This window comes from Hibiscus syriacus, unplaced genomic scaffold (genome assembly GCF_006381635.1).
Source record: "Hibiscus syriacus cultivar Baekdansim isolate YM2019G1 unplaced genomic scaffold, ASM638163v2 tig00112762_pilon, whole genome shotgun sequence".
NCBI classification, from domain to species: Eukaryota; Viridiplantae; Streptophyta; class Magnoliopsida; order Malvales; family Malvaceae; genus Hibiscus; species Hibiscus syriacus.
Window position 1 is genome coordinate 391393 of NW_024063399.1, and position 17132 is coordinate 408524.

Here is a 17132-nt window from a genome sequence, read left to right on the forward strand (position 1 = left end):
CTACAAAGCGTAGAGCAAATTTCTGTGGTATAATTTATAAAGCATGAAAAAGAGTGAATTAAATGAATTTGGTCCACTAGCTATCCGTTTATATTAATTACCTTTATCTCATACATTTACTATATGTTTACAGATCATAAAAGCAGTGGTAGCAACAATGTTTGGATCACTTCATTAAAATGAAAGAGTATGGGGTCCCAAATATGCAATTTTCTTCACTTGGTGTGTTTCTTTCTTTTCAAGAAGAAATTATTTAGGAAAAACGTTTAGAGTATTTTTCTTGGGTAAATGAAGCGATGGGTTTTAAAGTGAAAAAACGCGTAGCTTTAATTACTCCTTTGAAATAAATACTTACTTCTGGATAATCCTTATAATTAAATAAAATTTTAAAAAATAATATTATTTTTATATATTTCCTAGATTACCGAGATTTTTCATTATTCTTTAACCGAAAAAAAGATTAAGCATCTTAGTATATTTGATATTATGTTCTTTATATATTGTTGGGAATGAATATTTAACCGAAAATTCAAAACTTCCGTCCTGACTCTATATAATTATATTTTTCTTAAATTCATGTTCAAGTCAAGTTGATTTTTTAAAAGATAAGATTGTGTTAAATTGTTGGGTTTAAATTTAGGATTAAAAATATTCGACCTACCTATAAATAATAAAATAATTGAACTTTATATATTTAGTGATAATTGTTATAATATCTCTCTGTCTATAATTTTTTCAATTGAGTTTTTATTTTATCTAATAAAAATGATTATATATATCAAGTATGATGCGAGTTTTTATCTACAACATCGTCTAATGAAATTTCTCTAAATCCGAATTGGATCGAGTGATAAGTAAAAAAGTGTTATACTCGGATCAAATTCTAATATATTAAAAATTGGATCCAACTCATATATATCCTTATATATTATGTTGACAACGATAACAATTAAATAAAACTTAACAAAAAAATTAATTTAAAAAAATCTTTAATTTTATATGATGCGTTACTTTTTTTTAACTAGATCTAATAGATGATATATAAAAGTATGAAGATCGTTGTAACATTATATTAAAAAATTATTTTCTCACCATTAATTATCATCACAGTAATTTTTATATTTTTCTCAAAGCAACTAATTTATATAAATAATTGGGTGTAGGCTGCAGCAATGCCGGGATTTGCATGTGACGTTCCCATAGGTCGTGCCTTTCAACGTGGTAACTCGATGACCATAAATTACTGAGTTAGGTAGCTGCTTAGCTAAAACTTTTAATGAAGCAAAACGCAATTACAGTATATAACGTGCCACTAATATATACTATTTTTTTAATCAATGAATCACATAATAATATGTTATACACAAAAACACGAGGTATTGCTGTGGTCATTGCTAACAGTTTTTTTTATTTACTACTTCATCATCTATACGTAATTTTGTAATGGAAAATGAGTTGGCAATGCCATGCCTTTGGCAGGGAAATTTATGACCTGTGTTGATATTCACGACTTCCATGGCTCCAGTTTTGTTGTGTATTTATTGCTAGAGACTTTACACCCATTTGATTGCAAATGTCGTACGTGTATCATGTTGAATCAAAATAGAGTAAAAATTCTAATTGATCGAGAAGAAGAAAAACTCTCTTTCTCACAAAATTGCAATAGGGAAGAACTCTTAAGAAAGCCTTCAAATGCTTATTATTAACCTTTGATTGTTGAATGATAAAATTCAAATACAAGTAGGGTATTTATAGGTTACAAGAAACAATCTAAACCACTCATAAAAATAATCACTAAATAATCTAAACCATTGAAACTAAAATATGAGAAAAATACTTAATTTTCACCTAACTAAATTGATGTAAGCAATGACATCAAAACTAAATAGATGTAGGCAATGACATCAAAACTAAATTGATGTAAACAATGACATCAAATTAATTTAGGTGTGAACTTATTTAGGCTAATATTGAATTTTCAACACTCCCCCTCAATGTAAGCCTCCATTCTTTGAATCACGTCATGCTAACGACGGAAATGTTCAAACTTTCCAACACTCAAGCTTTTTGTAAACAAGTCAGCAATTTGCTCATCTGTCTCGATTTGCCTCATCTCAATCTCTTCTTGCAAAACTTTTTCCCTAACAAAGTGGTAATGTACTTCCACATGTTTAGTTCTTGCATGAAAACCAGGATTCTCCGCTAGCCGAATTGTCGATTGGTTGTCACAATACAACATAATTGCATAATCTACTGGTTGATGTAGATTATTCATCAACTGTATCAACCATGTACTCTCTTGAGCTGCCATTGTTATTGCTCGATACTCAGCTTCAGTCGTTGACAATGATACCGTTGGTTGTCTCTTGCTACACCAAGAAATTGTTCCGGAGCCAAGCTTAAACACATTCCCAGTTGTTGATCTCCTGCATAATCAGCATCACAATAACCAACTAACTTGCAGTCTTCACCTTTATTGTAAAAAAGACCATATTCAATTGTACTCTTCACATATCTCAATATTCGTCGAACTGCTTCCAAATGAGGCTTCTTTGGATTTTATATATACCGACTCATCACACCAACTGCATAAGAAATGTCAGGTCGGGTCAAGGTTAAGTAGATCATACTACCTACCAATTGTCGATACATTGTTGCATCTTCCAAATCTTTTCCTTCATGTGCACACATTTTGACATTTGGTTCCATTGGTGTTAAAGTTGACTTGCATTCGAGCAGTCCAAACCTCTTCAACAAATCTTTAGCATATTTCTGTTGACACAGAAATATTCCTTCGTGTGTGCGATCAACCTCTAGACCAAGGAAGTGCTTAAGTTGTCCAAGTTCTTTCAACTGGAAACGAACTGATAAATTCTCATTCGTCTGAAGAATTTCTGCCTCATCATCACCGGTTAAGATTAAGTCATCCACGTACACTAGCACGATAGCTAGCTTACCTTCATTGACTTTGATGAACAAGCTAGAATCTGCAGGTGTTACTGAATAGCTGTTTTTCGTTAGAAATTTAGCAATCTTACCATACCACGCCCTAGGCGCTTGTTTCAATACGTAGCATGTTTTTCGCAGCTTACACACATATTCAAGATGATATTGACTCTGAAAACCCATTGGATGGGTCATGTAGATATCTCAATCTAGTTCTCCACGAATAAATTTCTGCAAGATGCCAGTTTTTTCTTTCCGCTACACCATTCTGTTGTGGTGTGTTGGCACAAGTGTACTGATGACGTATTCGACATTCCCTTAGGTATTGAGAGAACTCGTTTGATCTATATTCTCCTCCGTTATCTGTGCGCAAGCAATATATATTCTTTCCTACTTCTTCTTCAGCTGAGTCTCTGAACTCTTTAAACTTTAAGAATGTGTCAGATTTTTCTTTCATAAAGAAAACCCACACATACCTGGAGAAGTCATCAATGAATGTTACCATGTACTGCATATCGCTAATTGACTGTTGCTTAACCGGTCCGAATACATCAGAGTGAACCAACTCTAATGGTTATTTTGCTTTAAACTTTGACTCGTCATATGGTAATTGGTGTGCTTTACCATATTGGCATCCCACACAGACCGTGTATGTTCTCACGTATAGTTGAGGAAACCCCTTAAGCATCGACTTCTTCACCATCACACTTAGCTTGGAATAGCTAACGTGACCTAACCACATGTGTCATAGATCTGATGTCTCATTTTTTCTTGTCATGTCTACATATGCAGACTCTGCTGACATCACGTAAATTGACTTCAAACTTCATCCCTCCATTGTTGGTGTTTATGAGATTTTAACGTCACGATAAACCTTCACGTCTTGGGGACCAAATAAGACATAATAGCCTGGTGATGTTAGTTGAGCCACAGATAGCAAATTTTTCTTCATTCTTGGGATATGGTAAACATCTTGAAGTTGCACCTGGTTAGAATTATATCGAGGCACAACTATCGTCTTACTGATGTGAGTTATTAGTAACCTTGAGTTGTCAGCTATCACCACCACACGACCTCCATTGTACTCAGACAGGTTTTGTAACTTCTGTTTGTCACCCGTCATATGATTTGAGCAGCCCGAATCTACGATCCAATCATTCTTCTAGTCAATATGTTCTGGTGTTGTTACTGTGAGAGCTAATTCTTCTTCCTCCGTAGTAAATAAAACTTCAGCATCCCAACCATATTCACTATTCTCCTTCGAACTGGAAGTAGCAATATTACTTTCAACAGGCTTTTTCTTGGTCCAACAGTCATTTGCCATGTGGCCCATCTTCCCGCAGTTGTAACACTTGCCATCAAACTTTCTACTATTACCTCTACTTTTGCTAGTGTAGAGCGCTTCCTCTTCACTCTTCAACGAGACTCCTCCCATTTGCTTGGCCATGGCTTCATGACGTACAAGTAAAATTTCAAACTCAACAAGCGATGGTTTAGTCGGCTATTTCTGTACAACGGTAACAAACCCTCGATATTCAAGTCTCAAACCATGGACAATTATTATTTTTATCCTGGCTTCCCAATAGTAGCTGTAGGATCTAATTCTGAAATTTCACGACATATCGACTTCACCTTGTGAAAGTATTGGGCAACCGCCATGTCGCGTTACACCATTGATAGAAGTTCAATCTCGAGGAGTTGCAATTTTGTATAGTTCCTCTTCGAAAAGAGTGTAACAAAAGTGTCTAATGCTTCCTTTGGTGTTTTAGCATCCCGGAGTGTTCCAACATCTCTTCTTCAATTGTGGTCTTTAAAGCAAACATTGCTTTGTCTGCTTTAATTTTTCACTTTCGCAAGATGCCATTAGCATCTTCTACTGTCGATTGTGTAACTTCACCACCACCGATAACCTCCCAAAGGTCTTAACCTTGTAAGTATGACTCCATACATATTGCCCACGTGTTGTAGTTTTTGTTGTTGAGCTTCTTGATTCCTCCAACTACTTGAAGATCACCCATCTTAACAGCAAGGCTTTGATTATACCAAACAAGCTTGAGTAACAAACGTGCAGAGTACTAAATTACTCTAAACACAAAGAAGCTCCACAAGGTTTGTAATAACCCCGACAATAATCTCAAGAAATCTTTTCTGATGTGGAAGATCAGTTAAAAACTGCAGCCACAGAGCATACTTGGAATTTCAAGAGACCTTAAAAACGTGGCTCGGATACCAATTGTTGAATCAAAATAGAGTAAAAACTCTAACTGATCAAGAAGAAGAAAAACTCTCTTTAGAATAATCTCACAAAATTACAAAAGTGAAGAACTCTTAAGAAAACTTTCAAATGCTTATAATTAAACTTTATTATTGGATGATAAAACTCAAATACAAGTAGGGTATTTATAGGTTACAAGAAACAATCTAAACCACTCATTAAAATAATCACTAAACCATTGAAATTAAAACATGAGAAAAATACTTAATTTTCACCTAACTAAATTGATGTAAGCAATGACATCAAAACTAAATTGATGTAAGCAATGACATCAAATTAATTTAGGTGTGAACTTATTTAGGCTAATATTGAATTTTCAACATATCATGTAGGATGTATATTTTACAATTTTTTTATTAAATTTTAAATCAAATCCGATCAAATATTTAATAAAATATTCACGTACCGATTAATGGTAAATGGTGACGTTTATTTGTGTTAACAAAGAATAAATTGGCCAAAAATTCTCAAATAGGGAAGTGAGAAAAGATATTTAAGTGTATTCTCATCAATTTTTTAATTAATAGAAAAATAATAGTAGTTTTGAAAACGGTTGAATGACATAGTGTCTTCTCGAAAGACAACCGAACAACATGGCATTTGTTTAGAAGACGACCATATGATATGTCATCTTCCATGTAAAATAAGTGTAAAAGACATCATGTATTTTTAAAATCTTCACCGAAAGCGTTTTTCAATTTCGGTGTCTTCTCAAACATATTGTAAATAAAATTCTATATAAGAAAATAAACTTTGACAACCAATATTTCAAACTTTTTTTCCATCTCAATCGTCGACCCATTTTCCCAATTAAATTGTGTTAAAATGAGGATGATATCTTTGTTTTGCATTAGCTTTTTGGAAACTGAAGGTTAAAGAGAGGCAAGAAAAAAGCTAAATTCTGATTTTAGTCCTTTTTTATATTTAAATTTGAAATGTAATGAATATATTTAATTTGGTTTATTACTTTTAGGATGTGGTTAATTATTCCATTTATAATGTTGTCATTCTCCATGAAGTGTGGTCATAGAAAGAGTATAGGATCTTATAATGATTCGAGGGATGAAAATTTTCATTGCTTATAGCAAAAGTGATAGCTCATTATATGTATGATACCAATCACTATATCATAATCTCATTCCTTTGTTTTTAGCCATCCACGACTTATAGTAAGACAAAATAGAATCACATGTATTTCAAATGGATGCCACTAACACTAAAATAGGTATCATTGGATTTTTTTGACTAAAAACATGACATATGAGCATATGACATCTGAATATAAATGTATGTGGTCTTTAGTCAACGAGCTCATTTTACATGCGTACTGGCCATTAAAGCTTATGACTTCCCACAATATCTTTCATTGTAAGTATGAAACTCGTATCCTCTAGTTATACCCGACATTATGATGTATACACCTTACATAATATGTTTTCTTATCAAACTCCGCTACATAGAATTGGAGATAAGCTTTGATGCAATACTGCTTGATTACCAACTGCTTGATTACCAACTGCGTATTATTTTTAGTTTCAAATTGGAAAGCAATCACCAACTCTGTTGATCCATCGTTTGAATAACCACAGTGGGTGGCACATATTTCCAATATATCATAGATTTCAGTACTCCTCATAGCAGCGTAATTAATGTCATGCATTGCAATTGGATGATGACACCAAGGTATATCGTTTTGAGTCATTTAGGGTTGAGGTTGTGTTGATGTTTAGGCCCAAATATTTGAAGTATTCTACAATCCATGACCCTGTGAAACAATTGCCTCCCATACATCAGCCTCAATATCCAATCCTTGCCCATTTAAAGCAGCCTCAAATACATCAGAATCATCAAGTATTGGTGTATCATCAATATTTTCTTTCAATGGAACAAAAGTTTCATCATCCTCACTAAACTCAACAAGGCTTTCACTGAATAACCCAATAAGATTATCATCTGCAACACTTTTATATGGTATAGATGTTCTTGGATCTTCTGTTGTCTGTGCAACTACTGGTGAGGTTGAAACATATGATGCATTTGTCATTTCAACTTAATTATCGATCATATTATTATTTGTTGTTTGATATACTCCAACCATATCAACAACATTGTCATCATCATCAAGTTGGATTATTCCAAATAATGTTTCGATTTGATGAGACCAGTTGTCGATAACTCAAACATGAAACATAAGCTCCAAGTTTTCTTTTAATTTTGTTCTTCATTTGGCGATGATATACATCTAGAGGAAACATTGTATTTATAGGCTTGGACGACTTAAACACAACACCAACACCAGTTTGTAGAATTTCACCATTATAATGGACAATTATGAAGATTTTTTGTCAATATTTGAAATAATTTTTTGTAGATTCAACAAAGCTTTAAAAAGTAGAAGTTGTTTTTCAGGGAGCATAAGTCAATTTATAAGACCCTATTGTAATATTTTAAAATCACATAGAATTTTAATTATTCATATCATTTTCTTGTACAATAATAATTTTAAATGATAGAGAATCTTATCTATTCACTTCTTTTTCTTTTCAATGATACATCACCCTGAATCAAAACTTCTTTCAAATGAAAAATCTTATCAGGTACAATAATAATTTCAAATGACAAAGAATCATAACTATTCACGTCCTTTTGTTTTCAGTGATGTATCACCTCAAATAAGAACTTTCATATTAAATGAAAAATATTATATGGTACAATAATAATTTCAAGTGATAGAAAATCATAATTATTCATATTCTTTTCTTTCAATGATATATCACCTCAAATCAGAATTTTCATATTGAATGAGAAATATTATATGGTACAACAATAATTTCAAATGACAAAGAATCTTAACTGTTGAGTTAATCGATCGATGGAATCGACCAAGAGGGGGTGAATTGGCAATTAAAAATATGGTGAAAGCTTTTGCAGAAAATTGAAATTAATTTGCACATCAATTTAGAGTGGTTCGACTTTCTCAACCAAAGTCTACGTCCACTACCTTAGCTATCCACACTAAGGATTTTCCAACAAATTCACTAATTTGTTCTTTCTTTTGAGGACAAAGAGATAACCTTACAACTCCCTCAAGAATATACTCAAATTCTTGAGAACACTCTTTCTCAAAGAGAAGATTACAAATTCGCAAACTTAATGAAAAACTTCACAAGGCAAATGTGTTTGCACAATTCTAGAACAAAGAAAGAACACTCAAGAATAATACAATTGAGCACAATAAGTGTTCTTGAAAGAAAAAAATGAATATTGAATAAAATAGGCTTGAAAATTCTCAAACTTGAGGTTTGCTACTTTCTATTTGTTTCTCTTTTGATTCTTGTTGATTGTTGTTTCTTGTTATTGATCAATGAATTCTAAGCTTGTTTAAATACTCATTCAATTGATTCTGAATGTTGGGGATGATTAGTGGAGTCAATGGAGCCGTTTAAGTATGAAAACAATTAATAAAACTGCTTGGAGCATAGGGGGAATCGGTACCCCCTCATAGGGAATTGATTCCCTTAGTGTAAAATTCAAATATTTCGACCGTTGAACAGGGGGAATCGGTTCCCTCCAAGCATTCTGTTATTTCTCGGAGCCAAACCATTCAGGGGGAATCGGTACACCCTTAGGGGGAATCGGTTCCCTCTGGGCAATCTGCACATTTTGGTTTGATTTTAATTAAGAAATGATTTTTGACTCGATTAAGGCTTGAAATACTTTGTAAATTTGTTTAACATATTTTTACACTTTAGTAAGGATTAAAATGAACTTTGAAAGACTTGGAGTAATATTTTGATATTCGAATAATTATATCGAATATACTTTAGAAAACCTTTTGTAAAATCTTAAAATTCATTTAACTTAATTTGTTATATCGAAACATCAAAATGTTTTCAACATTAACTATTCACATCCTTTTTTTCAGTGATACATAACTTAAATCATAACTTCTTTCATATTAAATGAAAATCTTATCTAGTATAATAATAATTTCAAATGATATAGAATCATAACTATTAACGTTCTTTTTTTTTCTAGTGATATATCACCTTAAGTAAGAACTTCTTTCATATTGAATGAAAAATCTTACATGGTATAATAAAATTTTCAAATTAAAACTTCATAACTATTCATGTCCTTTTCTTTTCAGTGATATATCACCTCAAAACAAAAGTTGATTAAAGGCCATAAGAGTTTCTATATATATGATTGTATTTGTTGTCCTAACTTAGTATCAATCTTTTTTATTCATTTTTACTGAACCTCATACTATCAATATGACATCTACTATTAGCTTATATGATCTTCCAAATGAAATCTTATCTAAGATTTTATGATGCGTTGTTAGGAACATTATCAAGGATTTCTTAAATCTTCACTTAACTTGTTGGAATTTTTGTTTGGTTACAAAGTCAATGGAAATATTTTCAAAATCTAAATTGTATTCATATCTATTAAAACCTCCAGTTCGTTTTGAATTCTTAATTTTACGAAAAGCTTTTCTTTTGAAAAATCCAGATGCATTATATAGAGAATGTATACTAGTGTTTTCCAAGATATTATGTCAATGTTGATCTTGAGTGTGAGATTTTGAAAGAATCATCTAGGATGGGTAAAATAGAGGCAACATATGTATTAAGAATATGATTGTTGTATTTAAAGGGGAGGTTTCGAGAATGATATAAATGTTAGAGAATCTCCCTCCAATGCATGATATAAAGAACCAAAGCCAATTTGAACATTATCAAAAAATCACTATAACAATAATATCCAAAATTCCCATAGTTACAACCATCGTTAAGCATGACAGATGAATATTCACGTGTAATTAAAATGTTAAAGGTTGTTTTTATAGATTTTGGAAAAATGAAAACAATATTATAATTGATTTTGTAAATCGTAGGAGTTAAATATTTGTATGTGTAATGTAATGTAATGTAATGTAATGTAATGTGTAATGTATAATGTATAATGTAATTTAATATAAATTTTTAAAAATCAAAATTGTTATAAGCAATTATTATTATATAACCCATCATTTCGTCATTACGAGTTTATAAGCATTATGTCTATATGAGTGATGCAAAACATCTCAAATTACATCTTCACCCATTATATCATTATTGTTCAAGTTTCTAACTTTAAGTTTGTCACGACAACAATTTCAACAACAATTTATTGTGCCAAAATCTTTCACCATCACCTTCGAAGAAGACATTCGACTTTTCGACTTGGTGACGAAATTTTCAAACAAGATTCAACACTATTATCACTACACTTAAGATTTTCTACCTCTGTGGTTCCACAACATTTATTAATGGGCTATTTGAATGATGATTCTGCAGTTCAAATAATGATTGACACATACATTACCAATTCAATGAGTAACGTTGTGCTATTTATCGAGTATCATAAGCAAGCTACTACTCCTTCCACTTCACATATTAAATTGGAAGACGTATATGATAATAAAGAAGCTGAACTTCAACAACTAAAACTATTTATATATAAAAAAAATAAGAGAAAGAATGGAGGATTTAAGAACTGAACTTAACATCTTACGAGTCAACTGACAATAAAGATTAAGATATGGGAGCGACGAGTTAATGCATCTAATATATTGTAATGTAATGTAAGTTTTAATGCTTGTAAAGTTTGTTTAAATCAAATTGTTTAGCATTATAAAGTTGGTAAATAAAACATAATATAAACCTGATAAATAAAACATCATTTTTTACATAATTAAAAAATATTCATAAATAACTTCACTTAATATAATAATTACTTAATTACTTAAGACATATTCATACATAATTAAAAACTGTTCATAAATTAATATTTTTAACACTTTTATTTTTTTAGCTCTCTGCAATTTGTTTACTACGTCAGATTGGTAAGTATTCGTATTTGTCTATCGTCTTCTTCTTCTTTTCATTTTTTTTACAATTATTTTTATTTTTTACCCCTCTATAAGTCGTTTGCTATGTCGAATTTGTAAGTCTTCATATTTATCTTTCATCTTTTTATTCTTATTCTTCTCGATTTTCATCGATTTTCCACTATTCTTCAGCTTCTTTCTTTTACTTATCTTCCTCAACCATCAACATAAATGCTTGATATATCAACTCATCATCTGAAGATGAGCTTGAATCTCAATCATCAAGCTCGAGTCATCAAAACTATAGTCACAATTCGACAAATAATACCAAACTTGATGTTACATATTCATTTTTTGATTCTCAAAACTTACTTTTTTTCCTCATATAAACACCATCAATTCACTTCTATTTATACTAAAAATTCTAAATACGTCCGTTGAAACTCATCACCTCGATGTGACGAGTTCTACTTACACTACTCGTTGTCCAATGGTTAGATAACAACTACAAATTTAAATTCAAACAAACTCGTCATCCACATGACGAGTTTCTCTGATTTTTTAAATATTTTTTAAAAAATAAATTATTTTAATTAAAAAAAAAATTAATGTATTTAAATAGAACTCGTCACGTGAGCATGATGAGTTTCAAGAAATATATTAAAATTTTTGATCCTATGGTGCCCATAGGCCTCAGTCTATTAAAAAATATTACCCGGTCAAACTCATCATGTAGGTGTGACGAGTTTATCATACACTATAGCAAATGCCATAGAATGCAAAATCATGTTGGAGTTGACCTATTGGACCAAATAAAAATTCCGCTTAGATTATTGGTCCAATTTTACCCGAAGGCAGGTTAATGATTAACATGACGAAGGAGATATACATAGCATTGGACCTAAAAAATCCAGAATTTATACAAACAAATTAACCCAAACATCCAATTTGGACCCAGACTTTAGAATGTTCTGTTCTGCCAAGTAAAAATTGACGACTTTGGTCTTCTCTTCAGTCTTATAATGAACAACTATATTCGAGCAAAGATGCAGGAGCAGACTAATAATAGACAGGGCTATCCTTAGCATATCCGGTTTGCTGGTGTTCCTTTACCTCTGTCAAGAAATTTTTGTACCAAGTAGCCGACAATTTCGGTCTTCTCATTAAGGTCTTATGGTCGACATGGTGAAGTCCGAACTTGACTGTAAATCCGCTGTTCCATTCAAAGTTGTCCAACAAAGACCAGGCAAAGTAACCCTTCACGTTTGCTCCTTTCCTAATAGCATTCAAGAGAATAACATTAATCGCTTATGTTTGAGTCATAGTTCCATTGACACCGCATAATAACCTGAAGGCTGTGTGTGTGTATATATATATATATATACCTGATTGCTGTTGCTAATGCATCCAAGTATGCAGCCATGTACTCTACTCTTTTAACATCTCGTAAACGTTCTTCTGTGATGGATTCTGCTTTATTCATATCACCATATCCTACATGGAACACTAAACATTATCAGTATATACGAAACATTTTCCTTTAGATCATACCTTTTGGTTTATCCTACCATTTTCAGTAATGATCATAGGTATGTTCAGGTATTTTTCCTTGAGATAGGTTATGATTTTCTCCATTCCTTGGGGATAAACATTCAGCCAAGCCAAGTCGGTCTGTATAGTCGAAAGGCTCCGGTTGTTAGCTTAAGTCAAGATGCAATATGGTACTATAATCACGATTTCATAAATTAAGGTTACTTACAGGTTCTCCTATGGGGATGCCATTTTTCGTTGAGCTTCGTCCCCAAAATCCTTCTGTTCTTGAGGTTCCTGGTCCCGGTTCACATGCGGAGAACATGCAATCCTGGACATAGAATCCGCTGTAGTGGTTGATTCCGATGAAGTCGAGCCCTTTATTCAGCTTCTCGGTGGTTGAAAGTTCAGGTAAAGTTGGTCCCAGAATGTTTTGCATTTCATGAGGATATCTTCCGTATATGATTGGCTCTAGGAACCTATATGCAAGTTTAGAATGCTGTAAGCACTCGCAAATGCTTAATCGGGCAGCCACCCTTATGAGGTAGCGTTCAGTTTGAATCCCGACATCCGATTTACATTCTTGTGCTCGATTCCTTGAGCTGCCGCTTCCTTTTATGATGAAATTGAAGAAGATAATGGTGAAGTTACCTACCAATTAATGGTGAAGGCTTGAACTCTTTCAGCTGCTAGCTTATCGGCTATAGAGTTGCTGATCGGTTCATACCAATCACAATGCAAGACGATTCCGATGCTACCTCCTTGCGATTCCTAGAGTTTTAAAAAATTGATGTTGTTGATCAAGCTTACTTTGCATTAATGACATTGAATTGGATGCTTAGTGCAGTAATGGTACCTGGTATTTGGTTCTGTAAATACGAACAGCGGCTAGATGTGCTAGGATGATATTGTGGGCTGCTATAAACGGCTCCTTCTCCGAATCACCATCGGTACAATTTCCGTATGGCCAGGAGCAGCGCAAAGGTGGGAATTCACCGGTACGGTACCCATACATGACTTGGTAATCAGGTTCGTTGAAGGTGATCCAGTACTTCACCCTGTCTCCAAAGGACTTAAAGCAGATATCAGCAAAATATGCAAAATCCTCCCTGCGATCGAAACAAGAGTTAAAGATCCAATGTGGGATGCCATTTTCATCCCATGAAAGAACTAAAAGTTGAACAAGATAGTTACTGTGATTGAGGAGACAGCCAACTTCCATATCTGTCCTCAAGTTCTTGAGGAAGATCGATGTGTGTCAATGTTACAAACGGTTGAATGCCTGCAGAATGTGTCGAAACCGAGTTGCAATGACCCTCTGGCCGTGACATTTACGAAAAAAAGCTTAAGAAAACCTGTCAAAGAAAGGAAAACAAACCTTTAACTAGGAGAGCATCGATAAGGTTGTCGTAGAACCCGATACCAGCTTCATTGATCTTCCCGAATCTCCCTTCTGTTGGAATTACACATCTTATTTCAGTTAACCATAACTTAAGCTTCACGTAACATCATAAATGACACATTCAAAAGACTTACTAGGTAAAATTCTGGCCCAAGAAATAGAGAACCGGTAGCTATTGACACCAAGCGAATGCATCAGCTCGATATCTTCCTATATCAGAACCATAATAAACGATAATAGACCGCTTGAGCGCAAGTCGTTTATCACTCTCGTGTGCGTTCCTATAGTTCGAACTCCAAACTTGACGCACAAGGGGATCGTTCTTTAATTTGCATACATTTCTTCTGTGTATTATGTTTCGAGATTGATTCTCGAGATAAATATTCAAAGAAGACAATTCCAATTTATACGATCATGACCAATGGAGCGGTTTTTGACACACAATCATGTGGAGTATGGAAGTAGCTAGTCATACCTGATACTGATGATAATGGTTCACAGCTATGTCTGCATTGCTTCCATCAATAATTGTATTTCCTGTGATATCAATCATATATCATGTTGAAGGGTTGATTTTCTCTTTGTTTATTTTAATAAAAGGGATTGCAAAGTTATTCATACAATGCCAGCCAAAAGGTTCAGAAAAGAAGAAAAAAATAGTTTAATACCAAAAGAAGTGCCCAAACCATACCCAAAATCTCGAATAGGTGCCTAAATTATTTTTTGACCCACCCAAGTACCTAACGTTACAAACATTACACATTTAGGTGCCCGGGCCGCCAACGACATTAATTTCTCTCGTTAAGTGACATGTGTCACAATCTAGTGGATTTGAAATTATTTTTTTAAATATTATTGTATTTATAAAAAACTCTAATTTCTATAAAATTATAACAAACCTCAAAATATCTAAAATTCCAAAATCCTATCCTTAACCAACTGTTGATGCATTTTCCCACCACGACCACCGCCGCCAACTAGAGGTGGGTATACGAGCTACCCACCCGTTTAGTCCGCGGGTTTTGACGGTGCGGGTTTAAACGGAGTGGTTTAAAAAGCCCGCAATCATAAACGGTATTGAATTTTAAGGCCCGCGACCCGTCCGTTTAACCCGCGGGTTAAACGGGTTTACTCGCGGCCCATTAAATAAAAATAATTTTAAATGCTTTAAATGCAATAAAAAATAATGTTCTAACTTGCTATACCTTTAAAAATGATTCAGTAACTTGAAAAGGAATGTAGCACCGTCAAAATAATAAATAATATTTAAATTTTATTTGAAATAGCCGGAAATGATTATAAAATAATATATTTTTTAATTTTTTAATCATTATATATATATATATATATATATATATATAACGATATAATTACTTAAACTCAAATTAAAAAAAATAATATTCACTTGTATCACCAAATTAAAAAACAAATAAAAAAATAACCACATTATACTTTTATAAAACACGATTATTCAAGGCTATAATATGAAGACACAAAAGTGTCTGCAAGCAGAAATTCAAACAGAAAAATTCAACAAAGTCAAACATTATACAAATCTAACAATTTTTCTTTTGTAAAAGTCTTTAAAAGTTGAAAAAGTATGTTTTCAATTGTAAATTTTATAAGGCTAAAATACTATATAAATCTTTTAACTATTATTTTTTAAAATGAAGAATAATTTGATACATTGTAAATGAAAAACAAATATCAAGCAACGGTAGAATTATGACAAATGCCCTAATAAATTTAAGAACTACAATGGTTATAAGTAACATCATATTTATAGGTAATTTTTTTTTCTATAAAATTATTTAAGTTTATTTTCTCTAAAATTTTATAAATTTTAAATTAAGCGGGCTATTGCGAGTTTCGCGGGCTACCCGCGGTTATACCCATTAAACTAGCAGGTTTAACGGTATGGGCTAAAAAAACCCACAATTTAAACGAGCTTCAATTTTTGATGTACAAAACCCGCACGGACCGCGGGTTAAACGGGTAGCCCGCGGACCTTAGCACATATACCCATCTCTACCGTCGACGTAATCCCTACCATCCTCCTAGCCATATGTCGTCGTAGTTATCGTCGATTGACAATCGAGATTACGTGGAATCACGATTTTCATCCAAAGTTTCGCGGAGTATAAAACATTGGTTCGTCTTTGATCGGTCATCAATCGGTCAAAATTTTATGGGAGTTTTGGTCGCTGAGGGAAAATGAGGTTGGTCATTATATTGACACGTGTCCCTTAACGAAAGAATTAAAGTCGTTGAAGGCAGGACAACGTTTATAAATGCTAAGCATCTGGATAGGTGAAAAAATAGTTTAGTCACCAATTCGAGATTTTGGGTATAGTCGAAGCACTTATTATTTTGGTATTAAACCGAAAAAAGGGCAAGCCAAAAGTAGAAAACTTAGATTTTCTAGCTTACGAATTTTAAAACCAGCAGGACCCTCTCACCATACACATAGCTACGTCCATGTACATATTTATACTTTTTTTATGGAATTAATATAAAAAATTAACATTAGGACTAAAAATACACATTTCGAGAAGTACAACAACATGAAAGGACCAAAATAAGGTAAAGAGACAAAATCCTAAAAAACAAATAGCACATGGATCTTTTATAAAATTTAACCATAACTACAACCAACAACCACAAGGGAACAACGACAAATGGTGGTTCTAAAGATGGGAGTGATGGAAGTTACCTGGTTTATGAGAATAAACATCCCAATTGTTCAAACTTTTACCATCACTCAAGTAAGCACCCTCATACTGCCAAAACCCAGATTTTATTTTAAACAAAAGAAGATAAAAAACTGTATTTTTAATGGTTTTAACAGATTAAAGACCAGTGAGGCAAACCTGATATGCAGAAGAGGCTGTTCCAAAGAGAAAATTTGTAGGAAACACAGACAAATTATCATTGCTCTGTCTGAAATTTAAAAGATCGCATGGAATGGAAGAAGGCAAGAAGAGAATATGTAAAAGAAAGACACCAAAGTTAAGCTTCAAGGCGACATCCATGGCGATTACCTAATTCAGAACAAATCTTGCTGATGTACGTGTCTGATATAGACATTGCCAAAAGCAGAC

General features: G+C 32.9%; 1 protein-coding gene across 1 annotated transcript; it reads right to left on the reverse strand.

Moving 5' to 3' along the window:
* Window positions 1-12025: 12025 nt before the first annotated feature.
* LOC120183408 (beta-glucosidase 46-like) lies at window positions 12026-17087 on the reverse strand. Its single transcript, XM_039188111.1, has 12 exons — window positions 16902-17087; window positions 16745-16811; window positions 14507-14568; window positions 14166-14241; window positions 14008-14082; window positions 13824-13911; window positions 13486-13738; window positions 13285-13400; window positions 12859-13108; window positions 12668-12770; window positions 12485-12593; window positions 12026-12375 (listed from the first exon to the last, which is right to left on the reverse strand). The coding sequence occupies exons 1-12, from the start codon at window positions 17061-17063 to the stop codon at window positions 12159-12161; spliced, it is 1578 nt and encodes a 525-aa protein (XP_039044042.1). The 5' UTR covers window positions 17064-17087; the 3' UTR covers window positions 12026-12158.
* Between the last annotated feature and the right edge of the window lie 45 nt (window positions 17088-17132).

Bases quoted from the DNA above. Each gene is read 5' to 3' on its own strand.
- LOC120183408 (XM_039188111.1), bottom strand. From the start codon at position 17,063: ATGGATGTCGCCTTGAAGCTTAACTTTGGTGTCTTTCTTTTACATATT. The intron at 16,812-16,901 runs GTTTGCCTCACT...GGGTTTTGGCAG, and splicing joins CAGCCTCTTCTGCATATCAG to TATGAGGGTGCTTACTTGAG. The intron at 14,242-14,506 runs GTATGACTAGCT...GTTCTGATATAG, and splicing joins ACCATTATCATCAGTATCAG to GAAGATATCGAGCTGATGCA.